The sequence below is a fragment of the Geospiza fortis genome, unplaced genomic scaffold (assembly GCF_000277835.1).
Source record: "Geospiza fortis unplaced genomic scaffold, GeoFor_1.0 scaffold201, whole genome shotgun sequence".
Lineage (NCBI taxonomy): Eukaryota > Metazoa > Chordata > Aves > Passeriformes > Thraupidae > Geospiza > Geospiza fortis.
The window spans coordinates 101,713-114,973 of NW_005054440.1; the positions used below are offsets into that span (position 1 = coordinate 101,713).

The following is a 13,261-nucleotide window of genomic DNA, read 5'->3' on the forward strand; positions in this document are numbered from 1 at the left end:
GCCGCCATTCCCGGGGGCGCCGAGCCCTTCCCGGCGGCGCTGCCGCCCTTCCCCGGGACAGCGGGGCCTCTGCCCAGCATTCCCTGGAGCCTCCTCAGGGCAATGAAGCCCAGCCGAAACCCGTCGCGCACCTGCTGGTGGTTGGTCCTCAGTGCACGAAGGTGTTTAACACAACTTCTGAAGCCTTGTTTTACGCTTTTCTTACACATTGTGACAGGTTTTCTTCCCTGCCCTCCAATCTTTATTGCAGGCTTACGCCAAATTTTCTGGTGCTCCCCTGACAGTGAATACTATAAATAAGTCCTGGAGAACTCCAAAAGGTACTGTCTTTGTAGCCTTTATTGCTCTAATCACAGCCGTGTTATAAATGTAGGTTCCAGTTTCTGTGTTTGCATTGGGTTTGTGTTCATGAGTGCAGTCTGCCCCCATTGAATGACTTCACAGGATCAAGTGTGATGAATTTGAGAGAACGAATTAATGGAAGTCAGAAATAAAAGTGCTCCAGAGGACAGTTTGTTAAAATGTGTATGGGTGAGGCAACAGACAGTTAACAAAGCAGTAATGCCAAGTACATAACTGTTTCATTCAGGCAGTCTGAGTTGATGGTGTAGTGAAAGCAAATTTGTAAGCTTTTTGCACTTTGCATATTTATGAAGGTAGTAATTAGACATGTGTATGGAAGAGCTGTTTAATTACCTGTAGCTTAATTAGTTGGTACAGGTGGAAGTAGAATGTGAGCCTCAGCAAGTATACAGCTTACACTAGCTGGGATGTTGGGTGTTGTGTTGAATTAGAGGGTTTGACTGAGAAAAGATGAAGGTAAGCTGTCAGAGAGGACGTCTTTGTTTTGGATGCTTCTATGCATTGCGTATTTGTTTGCTTAGCAGTTATTGTCTTGTTGTATTTAAGAGAGGTAAAATCACTGCAGGGTTAACATCACTAGACTTACCCACATTATCGGTTCAGGCAGTACAGTGTTCCTGCAGAAGTTGAGCCTTTGGTTCTTGCTTTTCAGTCTGTTGTTTCCTGTTAGGAGAAAATACTAGGAACTAGCTGGGTGGATTTGTAGGAATTTGGGGGCTGTCTTCATAAGGAAAATATATAAAATCAGTTAAGAAAGCAGTTTAAATAGTAATTGCTGGTGATGATTGATAATTTAATAGTATTTAGCACTGTCCCTTTTGGCTCCTTCTGGCAGTTCTGTTGTGAATGTGCTGTAAGGTAGGCCCTGTTACAGAGGCTTTGCGCTCTATAGGCTTTGATCCTGCAATCTTATGACTAAAAGCTGATCAGTCAACTTCTGGCAAAAGGGAAGTACTCAGTTTTTTTAGTAATTCGTGGTTATGCAGTGGTAGCTTGGGCATTGTTTCTAGCAAGGCTAGAGAAAAAAAAGATGGTTAAAAGAGATTCGGAGGGAAAGGACAGAGGAAAAATTGAAAAGAGGCTCAGAGGTGAATGAATTGAGAGGGCAGTTGGACTGAGCTGGAATTTCTGTCTTAAGATGAACATCTGAAATCCAGACAAGTAGCCTGGTTTTCAAAGTATTGGATAGATAGCAAAAAACATTGGCTTCAGTCTGATTTGATGTTGCCCTTTTTAATGTTTTTTATTAGTATTTGTGGTCTTGGTGGAACTCTCCTGCTGTGTAAAATTTTAAGTTTATGTTTACATGTTAGGAAAATCAGATCATGCTATTGAGAAAAGGAAAGTACATACCATGACTGATTGCTTTCTAGTTAGAAGTCATCCATACAGATTGACTGTATTATTTATGCCTTCTAGGAGGTCTGCCAGTCCTGGTATCAGAAGACATTGTTATTTCTCAGCCAGCAAAAATACTAAACTTTTTAAGAAAGCAGGTAGGTGTCTTTCAAAAAGATTTGTTTTCCTTGACTTGCAGTGACTCTTGCATGTCTCCTGTGTACGCTGATACAGGCTTCCAAAAACCTGGAGTTTAGTTCACACACAGTGCTTCTCTTTTTCTCATACAAGCATGAGAATTGCAAAATGGTGGACAAGAATTTGCTGTTTAAAAGTTTTATCATTGTGAAAGATTTAAAAATAAGAATGAAAAAAAATTAATTGAAAAGGACAACAAACTGTCCCTAATTGAGCAGTTTTTTACTGCTCCATAATGCTGAGGGGGAAAACCCTTGTTTATATTAATGTATAAAAATTGTATGCTTTCTTTTCAGATGTTCAGGTGTCAGCACTGGCCCTTTGTTTATAAATTAATGAAGCAAATCTACTCACTCTCTCCCCCCCCCAATTTTTCAATCTTTATAATGTATCTTAAAAGAATCCACTATTAGAATTAAAAATTCAGTCAGTAACTGTGTTAATTTTGCTGTATATTTGCTCCCTTATATTGTTACCATCCAATTTCTTAATTGGATGGTAACAATATAAGGGAGCAAATATAAAAGCAAAATATGGGAATGCATGTTTTTTTTTTTTAATGCTTACTCCATCTGAAGTGTCAGATGCTTCTTGAAAAATAACAGTGGAGATTTACCAGAGGTTTGCTACATCCCTCAGTATTGAAAAATTGCCTCTGTATCGCTGAACATTTGCTTGGAAACCAATAGAAAGGAGACACAAGAATTATTTTGGAAATAGGAGGGCCCAAAGCTCTAGAAATGGGAAGGTGGAAAAGCGAGAGGAAAATTCTGTTGAGTGCATGCTTTCTGTTCCAAAAATTGTATATATATTTACGGCCTTCATAGGTGTTAAGTTTGAAGTAACTTTCCAGTGATGATGTTTTTTGAAAGTTCGTAGTAAGTCTATTTTTCTTTAATTCATAGAAATACAATGCTGATTATGATTTGTCCGCAAAACAAGGAGCTGATACACTGGCATATATTGCACTGCTTGAAGAGAAATTGCTTCCTGCTCTGGTAAATATTAATAAATACTTTGTAATGGTCCGAATACTTGGAATTGAATACTGTCAGAGGTGCCCAATGTGAGAGCCACAGCACTGGCTGGAACATAGTTGTTTTGTTAGTCTGTTTTTTGGAATTACTGCCTACCAACTTTTGAAAAGGAAATAAGTGTGTGATTGTGGAGTGTCAAGTAGTAACAGTAGATTTATGGAAGACATTTAAAAGGACACCTACTTGGGTTTTTTTTTTTCTGTTGGTGTTTGGGGAACAGTATCCTGAAAACACCTTATTGTGGCCATTTTTTGGTTCATTTGATTTCCTGAAAAACTTTTAATTAAGATGTTTCTGTTGTGAGACACACAATTGAAAGCCTTTTGAACTGCTGAGTTAAAATTTCTAATGAATTAAAATGCCCATAAATAGTTTAATTTTTCAGTTCTGAATACAGTGTATAAATACATGGCCATTTGCCCTCACCATTTCAGTGTAATTACATTAGAGCTGTAAGACTCACAGATACTGATTCTCTTGAATGACTTTGGCTTCAGTTTGTACAGTGAAAATTACTCTGACCAGATGGTATCATGAGCTAGCCTTTTCAGCTGACCTTGGTTTCAAATTCTTAATTTCGTAGTATCTTGTATTTTAAAATTTATATAAAATTTCAAAACAAAATTCCGGGAAGTTCAAACCTGTTGCTTTATGTCTCTGTATGCAACTCCTTTGGAATATATTTTCAATATACTCTGTGTGTGTGTGTGTACGTATCTGTATGTACGTAGTGCGTATGTAATTTTATGCAGATGCATATAGATCTCTGTAATATCTTTGGTGTCTTTCTTTATTTGGAAGGTAATTATTTCCTTACTCGTGTACTTCTGCACTCAGAGGATTAGTGAAGAGCTTGATAGCCTTAAATTACCATAATTCCTGGTTCTTCTGCTTTTCTGATAGAGGTCTTGCATATCAGGTGTCATGAGATGTCTACTCATGTAATTCGAATTTCAGTTACATTTTTCCTCGTGTTGATACAGCTGCACACTTTCTGGATTGAGGCTGAAAATTACTGCAGTGTGACAAAGCCATGGTTTGCCTCAAGGATTGCCTTCCCACTGAGTTTGTATCTGCCTGGAAAGATGTCCAGGGAAGCGTTGAACAGGATCTTGCTGACCAAGGGAGGCCCTCCACTATACAGTCTCACTGAAGTGGAAGCACAGGTATGGGTTGTGCAGTAAGGAAATCTGTAATTTGGTTCTGTCAAAGACAAGAACTTAAACAATTTAGCACACTGTCAAATGATGAATGGTGCTGTGCATACCAGCCTGGCTACTACTAGGGCTCTTGTGTCTCATCAGATATACAGAGATGCCAAGGAGTGCCTGAATCTCCTGTCAAAGAGACTGGGAACATCTCAGTTTTTCTTTGGAGATACGTGAGTGTGATTTTTTTAAAAACTATTTTGGTAAATGAGTAATGAAAAAGGTACCACACCACTCTATGAATACTTGAACTTTCTCTTTTGTTTTTAACCTGCCAGAATGTTAAAAGTGCTTCCCAGTAGTTTTATGTCTCACAGTCTGCTTTTCAGATAAAACTGAATGAGCAAACAGGGCAAAAATGAGATTGTCAGACTGAGTCAATGTGGGGTCTCTCTTATCCTACTTTGTTCCACAGAGAGGGAAATGCTTCCCACAGCTGCTAAGAAAATGTGAGGTGCACTGGAGAACCCTTTTCTAGCCACTGAATGTCACCTCCTGGCTTTGTATGTAAGAAAAAATGCTTTAGGCTGAGGTACTATTACTGCCCTCAAGGGAGGAGGGCATAGGTCCAGGAGCACTCTTCCTGTGGTATGTGTGCAGAGCAGGAAGCAGATAGGGCTAGCAACACAGAGCCAGCAGGTCCTGAAAAGCATGATCTCTTCTTAAGCAATTGAAGTTTAGCAGTTGATCCTCCATGAGGGAGGATGCACTGGTCCTTTGGTACCCCGCACAAATTTTATGGTGCCAGAAAGGTGTTTTAGAGGGGCTTGCTTATCAATGTATGGGATAGTATGACTGTGTTGTGATGCTGACATTACTGTTTCAGCTTGTCAGCATGTCTCTAGTTAAGAGATGCTGAAAGGAGTAGATAGTTGGTAAAAAGCATTTAGCAGGTTGATAGGCAAAGGTGGAATGACAGAAGGACTGACTGTATTCTGTCCTGAGTGGTATTTGACATACACGGAAAACTAGGTTGTAAAAGTCATAAAGGTCTTCTCTCAAGTCACTTCAGTGTTTTCCCGTGTCACTCTTTTAGGCCTACCACCTTGGATGCCTTCGTGTTTGGTTTCCTTGCACCAATTTATAGAGTGTGCTTCCCGAGGGTACATTTGCAAGAGCATTTGAAACAGCTTCCCAATCTGTGCCGATTTTGTGATGATATTTTAACTTGCTATTTCAGGTTAACTGTCTCAGGTAAGTTGTGTTTCTTTTCTCCTTTTTGTCATCTGTACCCATGGATTAGTACTCCAGGATTGCACTTGTGAACCAAGGCAGATTAGATTTCATGTAGTTTATGCTAGCCTATCTGTGGAGAAATGAAGAAACTTCTAAAGCTGGGCAGAAAGGATTCAAAATTAAAAGCAAGTGTTAATACTCAGTTTTAGATTCTGTCCGGCATTGACAAAATCTTACAGCTCATGCTTAGTAGTTCTTATTTTCTCACCTGGAATGGCTTTTACACTTAAATTCTTCTTTGCTTTAAAATACTGCATGAATTCTCTTCAATGTGACTTTATTTTTTAAGAATTTAAAAGCTTCTGTAAATACTTTTTCACTCTTCTTCTTTCTGCCTTCACTCTCCAGGCCATTCTCCAGCTGGACAGGATACAGCAGATGCTAATCTGCAGAAACTCACACAGCTTGTAAATAAGGAATCCAACTTGATTGAAAAGGTTATTTTTGCTTCAGTATCTTTCATTTCACTGCTTTTTTGTGGTTACTTGTTCACAGATATCCTTGCATGGCAATTGCAACTGTACAGTGGACTTTATTTTAATTACTTATTTTCTAGTGAATGTGTAGAGAGGCGGGAAGAATATTACATCATTTGGAAGGAGGAATTAATGAAGCCTTGCACTAAAAAGTATTTTTAATACAACCAAAAGAACATTGTCTTGCAGGTGTGCACACCAAGAAAGGAGTGGTATCTTTCTGCAAGTGTACATTCAGCTAAGAAGGAGGAAAATGTATTGGTCAAAACTCAGAAATGGTCCTGCAAATTAAGATTGATCACTGGCTTTCCTTGCTCCCAGCTGCATGCCGTAGTAACTACCCAGCAGTCACTCTTCTCCTGCTTGTTCTACATCTAACATTTTTTCTTATGTTCTCTGTTTCTAAGGCTGTCACTCAGCACCTATCAAAAGCTATACAACTTAACTGAAAAATACTTCTGAAGAATTAGCCTTTTCATGCAGATAGAATGCTCTAACTGAAAGGGTAGAAGGCTTAACTTCTGAGAAAGATCAGAAATAGATCTTTAACTATGAAATAGATCATTAACTATGATCAGCTTTTGTAGCATTAGGTATTGATGCTTTTTCTGTCATTGAAGTGTGGCTGTGGAAGTTTTAAACAATGGGTTACACAGACATTTGTTAGGCATGACTGAGGAAAATGTGATCCTGACTTGAAGAAATGGAGTAGACTAGACAGCCTCTGCAGATCTCCCTGTGCTTTTATTCTGTACCAACTAAACCTTTTCAGACCACATTACACATAGGGCATTAGAGTGACTTCTTATGAAAATGTAAATTGTTTATATTCAGAGATTAATTTTAACCTGTCTTTGAAAAGGTCTTATCACAAGTGCTTTATTACATACTTTTCAAAATGTGTAACTAATACAAATTCATTCAGCATCTGCAGAACATTTCTGATTTCAAAAGATTTATTCTTGCATGCTGCTGAATATACAGAAGCATCCATTGTTGTTAGCAGTTTGACTCTTGATCTGCCTTCTCAGCATTTGGTTATTGTACAATATTTGACCTCTTGGAATTGGTGTTGCTTCCTTCAGTAATCTTGACCAGGTAACTTGGGCAAAAGCACATCCAGGTGACCTGGGTTGATGCATCATATGTAAGGGAACAATTAGCAGCTCTAACACAAATGTATATTTGGGAGTGGAAAGAAACGAAAGCAGTAGTTGTTGTTGGTCCTGACAGTAAACATACACCAACCAACCCAGTATTAATGATGGCAGCCCTGACAACTAAGACTAATTATACAATCTATATTCTGCTGTTGCCAGACCCGGCTCTCATTGTTTCTCTGCAGATGGACGACAACCTTCGCAAGAGTCCTCAGCATCCCCCTCGTAAGCTCACAACACTCAAGCTTGCTGCAGGAGGAGAAGAAAGCAGTCCAATGAGTCGTTTATCACCTTGACATCTCCTGTTGCCCAAAAACGTGTATTTTGTAACTCAACTGAGTGCCACAGTAGACCTTTTTCACATGAATGTTTTGCAAGGGAAGAATCTGCTCATGGGTACAAGTAGAGAAGAACTACAGCTTTACAATCTTCTATCTACTTATTCTTTTAAGAAATTGCATTGGTCAGGCTGGCCACACACTACGCTGAAGCTAAGCTAAGCTAAACAAAGCTTATTACTGCAGATGTTAACATGATTTTGTACAGCATATTTTTGCCTTTAGCCTAGCAGAAATGTTTACCTAAAGTTAAGAATCTGCTTATGGAATGTTCACTGTTATTTTATTTTGTGGGTTTTGATTTTACTGTAATCATGTTACTGTATTTGAGTGGGTGTGCTCTTTGTCTGAAAAGGACAAAGTCCAGTTGCAAAGTCTGAAAAGACAAAATGTTGCCATTCATGGCAGCTGAGACATGAAATCATTGACAGGAACATAAATGTTTTTATTGTGCTTTAATTAACTTGGGATTTGTGTTTTATGGTTGTTTGTATCTTTGAAAATTTGTCATGCACTTCGAAGGGGATTATTGAAGAGCATGTGCGCTATGGGGATTAAAATGATGCACAGTGCTAATATTTCACAGTACCTCGAATTAGTCCTCTGTGAAACAGGCTTAACCTGTGACAGAGTAATACCACATGCTGCAAAACTGCTAAGTCAAAATCACAGAAAACTTGTAGTGAATGGAAATGTTTGATTAGTTGCTGTGAGGACAAGACTTAACTAGCAAATGTACTGCATCTATGGATTGAAAGGGACAGGTTAGGGCTGTATAAGAGAACTGATGTAGGCTTTTAAATGTGTCACAAATGCCTTTTAATAAGTTTCATCTTATTTTTTAATAAACACTACAGTTGATTCAAAAATTAACAACTGTCAAAATTTTTGTTATATGATGGGCTGTTTAGCTAAGAGCTCTTTTCTCTTTGCAAACTGTGGTATATTGCAGGGCATATTTATTCTGTTCAGTTACATTTTGTCTTTAACAGAAGCCTTCCCAGTTCTAGAGACCCAAGCAATTCTGTTACAAGAGAGGTGCTGTAATTTTTTACTGGCAAAGTACTGGCAGATGCTTCATGAGTAGGTGGAAAGAGAATTAGACAAGGAGATTGGCCAAAGTGGCAGTGCTTCAGATGTAGAATTCTGATAGCAGTATGTGTGGGATGACTGTTCTGGGGGGGAAGATATTTTGTTGTTTTTCTGGCCAAATCGAGATAGTCTTTCAGCTTCACTTTGGCTACTAGTCATGTTTGAGATAAACAGATAAATTACTTCCTGTTTGTAAAGACAAGATGGTAGATTGTGTACATATTGTACCTTTGGACTTAATATGTAAGGAATGTAATATCTTTAACATTGCTTAATTTAAATGGGTTTCTAATGAGCACTTTAAAATACTGTTTAAGTTTCATGGTCTTACTAGAGTATTTGTTGCAGTGATTTGAAATTAATTTAGCTCATGCTCATAACTGTATAAACTGACAGTCCATTACATGCAGAAGTAATTTAAATGTTTAAAATTCATACTGCCTGTACCTTGACAAGATTTATGTGAGATCATGTCACATAGCTTTCCAGAGCTTTTCTTTTACAAACACGGCTATGGAGCATATGCCTTAGTTTGTCGCTTTTGTGAATGCATACACTCAGCCTATAAAATCTCTTTGTAAAAAGGATTGTTATTCTAAGATTAAAATTCTGCATTTTTAGTGGAATTTTGGTAGAGTTTTTTGTGGTATATACATTGAATTTTTTGAGTGTTTTTCTTATTTCCTTGTAGAAAAGTTTACCTTGTCTATTAAAAAAACCAACAAAAAATACTGCTGACTGCTAGGACAAGAAATTGAAGCATCTTAGCATATTCATGAGATCAGATTTTAAATTTTTATCACACCTCTTCAGTACCATTCCTTTCTTTCAACACAACTGCTTTTGGGAAAGGGAATGAGGAGGCACATATTTGCTGATCTTACTAAATGTGAGCTTTGAGCTGTGTGATTGGGCTGATCTGAAATTTTGGTAAACCAATGCTTATGGAACTTCGTTCACTTGATGGTAGAGGACAACAGGCCTGGAGGTCATGGCAAACATTGCCTGCGGTCATGCACACCATCCCAGGCAAACAGTGATGTTGCAGAACTATACACTTCCTTATTTCACTTTCTATCCAAGGTGAATTCAAACCCAGACTCCTTTATGTGGGCAGAGTCATCCCTGGCCTGGTAACTCAGGCTTGCCCATTAGTTTACTTGGGCGTATTTTGTATACCTGAGTTCTGAAGCTGGGAGGTGAATGCTTTCCAGGGTGGGGTCAATTTGAGTAACTCTTCATCTGAAATAGTGAAAGCTGTTTCTCTGGCTAGGGGAGAAAGATGGGATCGAGGTGTGATTTGTCTCCTTAGAGCAGACACCTAACAGTTGAGTCCCGGACATGTGCTGTGTCTGCTGTGTGCAAAGGAAGCCCTGGCTGCCTAACTCTACCATAAGATGAAAACCTGCTGTGGTGATTGGCTTTTCCTCCACTGCTGAGCTGGTAGGTGGTCTGAAATACAAGGAGTCAGGCAGCCTTCTGTCTGGGCAGCAGTGGTGTGGCCTTGGAACCACTGTTGGCAGCCTGCCTTGTGTGCAGAGCACTGGCTGCTGTAGCTTCTGCGGCTCTGCAGTCTCTAAGTACTTAGGGTTCACATGTGCCCTTCTGGCGCACACACCTACAATGTGCAAGTGTGGGATATACCACTGGGTTTCCAGGGCCGTGCTGCTATCATGGCAGCTGATGAGCCTCATCCTTGCCCTCCCCCTGGAAAGGTGGTGGCTAGGAACAGATCTTACCTTGAAAGCAACTTATCCAACTGCCAGTCATAAGTGGAGTGGACCACTTTGCCAGGTGGCAAATTTAATGCCCCTGCTCCCAGGCAATTTTCTGGTGAAAGCTGTATGTAGATATCCTTAGGGCTATTTTGTGTTTTTCTGTGTCACCTAGTTGTAGGAATATATATATTCCAGAAGAAATGAGATTAAAAAGGTTACAAATTAATAGTTACAAATATATTCTATTTAACATTTCCAAGACTGCTTCAAAAATGTCTGCTTCTCCCTTCCCCTTTTCCTCTCCCCCTCCCCTGCCCCCATTCTGAAAATACTGTTATATTATATTGGGCTTTTCACTTACATCACTTAAAACATTCATGATTTCACATTACTTTTATAGCATAATGCTCTATTAAGAAAAAAACCCACTCTATTTGATTCCTGGTTAAAATGGTTTGCAGACTCCCTTGAGCAGGCTTCTTTTCCTTGGTATAATTCTTGTCATTGCAGTAGGAGCCATTCATAGTGCGCTTCCCTCCCTCATGCAGAAAGGCAGACCAGCTTTATATGTTAGCTTGACAAACTATACCGTAGCTCAAAAATCTGGATGGTCTGTGCAGTTGGCAACAAGGCGTCCTTAGTTGATCATAGGCATGTTTATTGGTGAGAAGCTATTCCCCACTTGCCAGGCTTAGGGTATGTGATATCTGGCCTGGAGGCCTTCAGCAACTCTGCTGTCCTGCATGTGTGTGAGACCCAGCCATGCCAGGGTAACAGTGATGTGGGGCTTAGTGCTCCTGTAGTGCCCTGTGGCCTGGTCTGGGCAGCAGGGCAGAGGCCAAGCCCCACTCTATGGTCCCCTCCTCCTCCAATGGAGACCTGCCCGGCAGCGGTAATGGCCAGGAGCAGTTCTGGAGCTGAGTTCTGTATCAGAGGTAGCTGCCAGGATGGCAAGTGAGTTTTTTGCACAGTCTGAGGGATGTGTTAAAGCAAAGAAGGGAAAAACTAAGCCCAGGGTTCCCTGTGCCATGCTGCTTTGCTGTTTGTGCCTGGAGCAAGGGTCCCAGGAATAGATCCCAGCTCCCTAAATTTATCAGATCAGATTGGACTGAGAACCTAGGAAGGAGAAGGAAAGAAAAGGTGATCAAGGGAGAGGCATCAGGGGCATCTGTTTTCACCCTCAATGACTTCTTGTCAGAGTTTTATGAATGTCGTGGTAATTGGGACAGAAAGACTGCTTCATGAGTTACAATATGCTGCTCTTGTGGGCAAAACATGGAAGGAATCCAGTGACTTGCTGCAAGTTTGGTAAAAAAAATATTTGTAATGTGCTAGGCCAGTCTGCTTCAGTGCAGGACCAAGTGAGCATGGTTTACTATATTTCATTTAAAGTTAAGCTGAGACCAGGAATCACTGTACTTCCAGAGCAAGCAAGATCTTGCAGTATATCAGCCTATGGCACAAGGATGTTCCTCAGTGCTGTTCACCTCCCTTTTGCTCATTTATCTTTAAAATCACACGAGTTTTATCCATCATGAATGTCAGTGTTCCAAACTTGTATATGTTCAAGTGTTACGTGTGGGTTCTGTTGGTGATTTACTGTTATCAAAATTCAGAATGTGGCCCTTCATTTAAGCCCTCAGTGCACAGAAATTATATGCCCTGAGTATCAAGCAGCTCATTAAGTAGAAGCAATCCTTGTGTAAACATTCAGCACTCAGGTCAAATTTACCAAGCCATTTTGACAAGGGCAGCTAGGCAGCCTGCCAACTCACACAGACACCTCACAGTTTTTGTTTTCAGGAACAGAGAGGTGAGAGAGGGAGAGCACAAACAAAAAAGTGGAAGTCTCTGCAAAGCTCTGACTTACCCAAAGCAACCTCCAAGTGATGGAGGTGGAGTTCATTTTGCTTGTATTGTCATTTGCTGTGGTGAAAAGAAACATACACTGAACATATACTGGGCTATTGTTCAGGCCAGGATTTCACAGTGAGTTTTGCTCTGAGTTGGCCACTAGTGAAAGACATCTCTGAAAATCCCTTCAGCATTATGTTACAACTTGTCATGGTTTGACACAGTTGAAAGACCAGGCATCTAGGAAAACTGTTCATTCATTCTCCTCTGCTATAGTTGAGCAAAGGAGGGGAAAAAACCCAAAAGGTTCATGGGTTGAGATAAGGATCAGGAAAAAAACACTAAGGGCAAAATAGGGTCATATTTAAAAGGTATAAAGAAAAATTCATTATTAAGAGATTTAAAAGAGGGTAATGACAACTAAAATAAACTTTTAGAACACTTTTTCTTCCCAGACCCTCCCTCTTTCCCATTGACAGCACAGGGAGACAAAACATGGGTGTTTTAGTCAGTTCATCAGTTTGAATTTTCTTCTGTTTGTTCAGGGAAAAAAAGTCTTTCTTCTGTTGTACTGTGAGGTCCCCCCATGGGAGCCAGTTCTCTGCGAACTTCTCCAACTTGGTTCTCTTCTCATGAGCAGCAGCCCCACCCAGTCTTCTGCAAACGTGAGTCCTCCTCATGGGCAAAACAGGCTTCCCGAAACTGTTGCCTGTGAGTTACTTGTCCACCTGAGTGCAGGTTTTTATAGCTCCTTTTGGCATCCACTCGTTCTGCATGTCTCTTGTGGACCCGCTGGGCTGCGGAGGGGACAGCTTACTTAACTACAGTCTTTAGCACAGTTTGCAGAAGAAAATTTCAGCTTTGGCACTTTGAGCACTTCTTCTCCCTCTTTCTGTACTGACCTTAGTGCTGCCATGTTGGTTCTCCTCACGTGACTTTACCTCTTCTTATTCTCTGACTTGGAAGAACATTGTTGTCCATAGGTACTATTCTCGAGTTCTGTCAATTGAAAAGTTCTTATAGGGTTTCACAGCGCTGAAAGGTCGATCTCATCTGAGTCCATGCTGAGGAGTCACTTTTTCCCGCCGCAGGCCATGTGGCCCCACCAAGCCACAGTGCTGGCACCATTCTAATCTCTCCCCATGCAGGGCACAGAAAAGAGAAAAGCTGCTGCCGCCGCCCCTGCCCTTCTGCCCACAGCACATCTGGCTGAGGGTGGCCAGACAGGCAAGGCTCGCTGAAC

General features: G+C 40.4%; 1 protein-coding gene across 1 annotated transcript in view; it reads left to right on the forward strand.

The window, feature by feature from the left end:
- MTX3 (metaxin 3) overlaps positions 1 to 9,072 on the forward strand; it is a 10,040-nt gene extending 968 nt beyond the window's left edge. Inside the window, exons 2-9 of the mRNA XM_031062185.1 lie at positions 218 to 320; positions 1,783 to 1,859; positions 2,805 to 2,897; positions 3,920 to 4,102; positions 4,241 to 4,317; positions 5,181 to 5,338; positions 5,729 to 5,817; positions 7,202 to 9,072. Coding sequence (XP_030918045.1) covers positions 218 to 320; positions 1,783 to 1,859; positions 2,805 to 2,897; positions 3,920 to 4,102; positions 4,241 to 4,317; positions 5,181 to 5,338; positions 5,729 to 5,817; positions 7,202 to 7,312 — 891 coding nt within the window. The 3' untranslated portion in view covers positions 7,313 to 9,072. The remainder of the gene's footprint in view (positions 1 to 217; positions 321 to 1,782; positions 1,860 to 2,804; positions 2,898 to 3,919; positions 4,103 to 4,240; positions 4,318 to 5,180; positions 5,339 to 5,728; positions 5,818 to 7,201) is intronic.
- Positions 9,073 to 13,261: the final 4,189 nt, after the last annotated feature.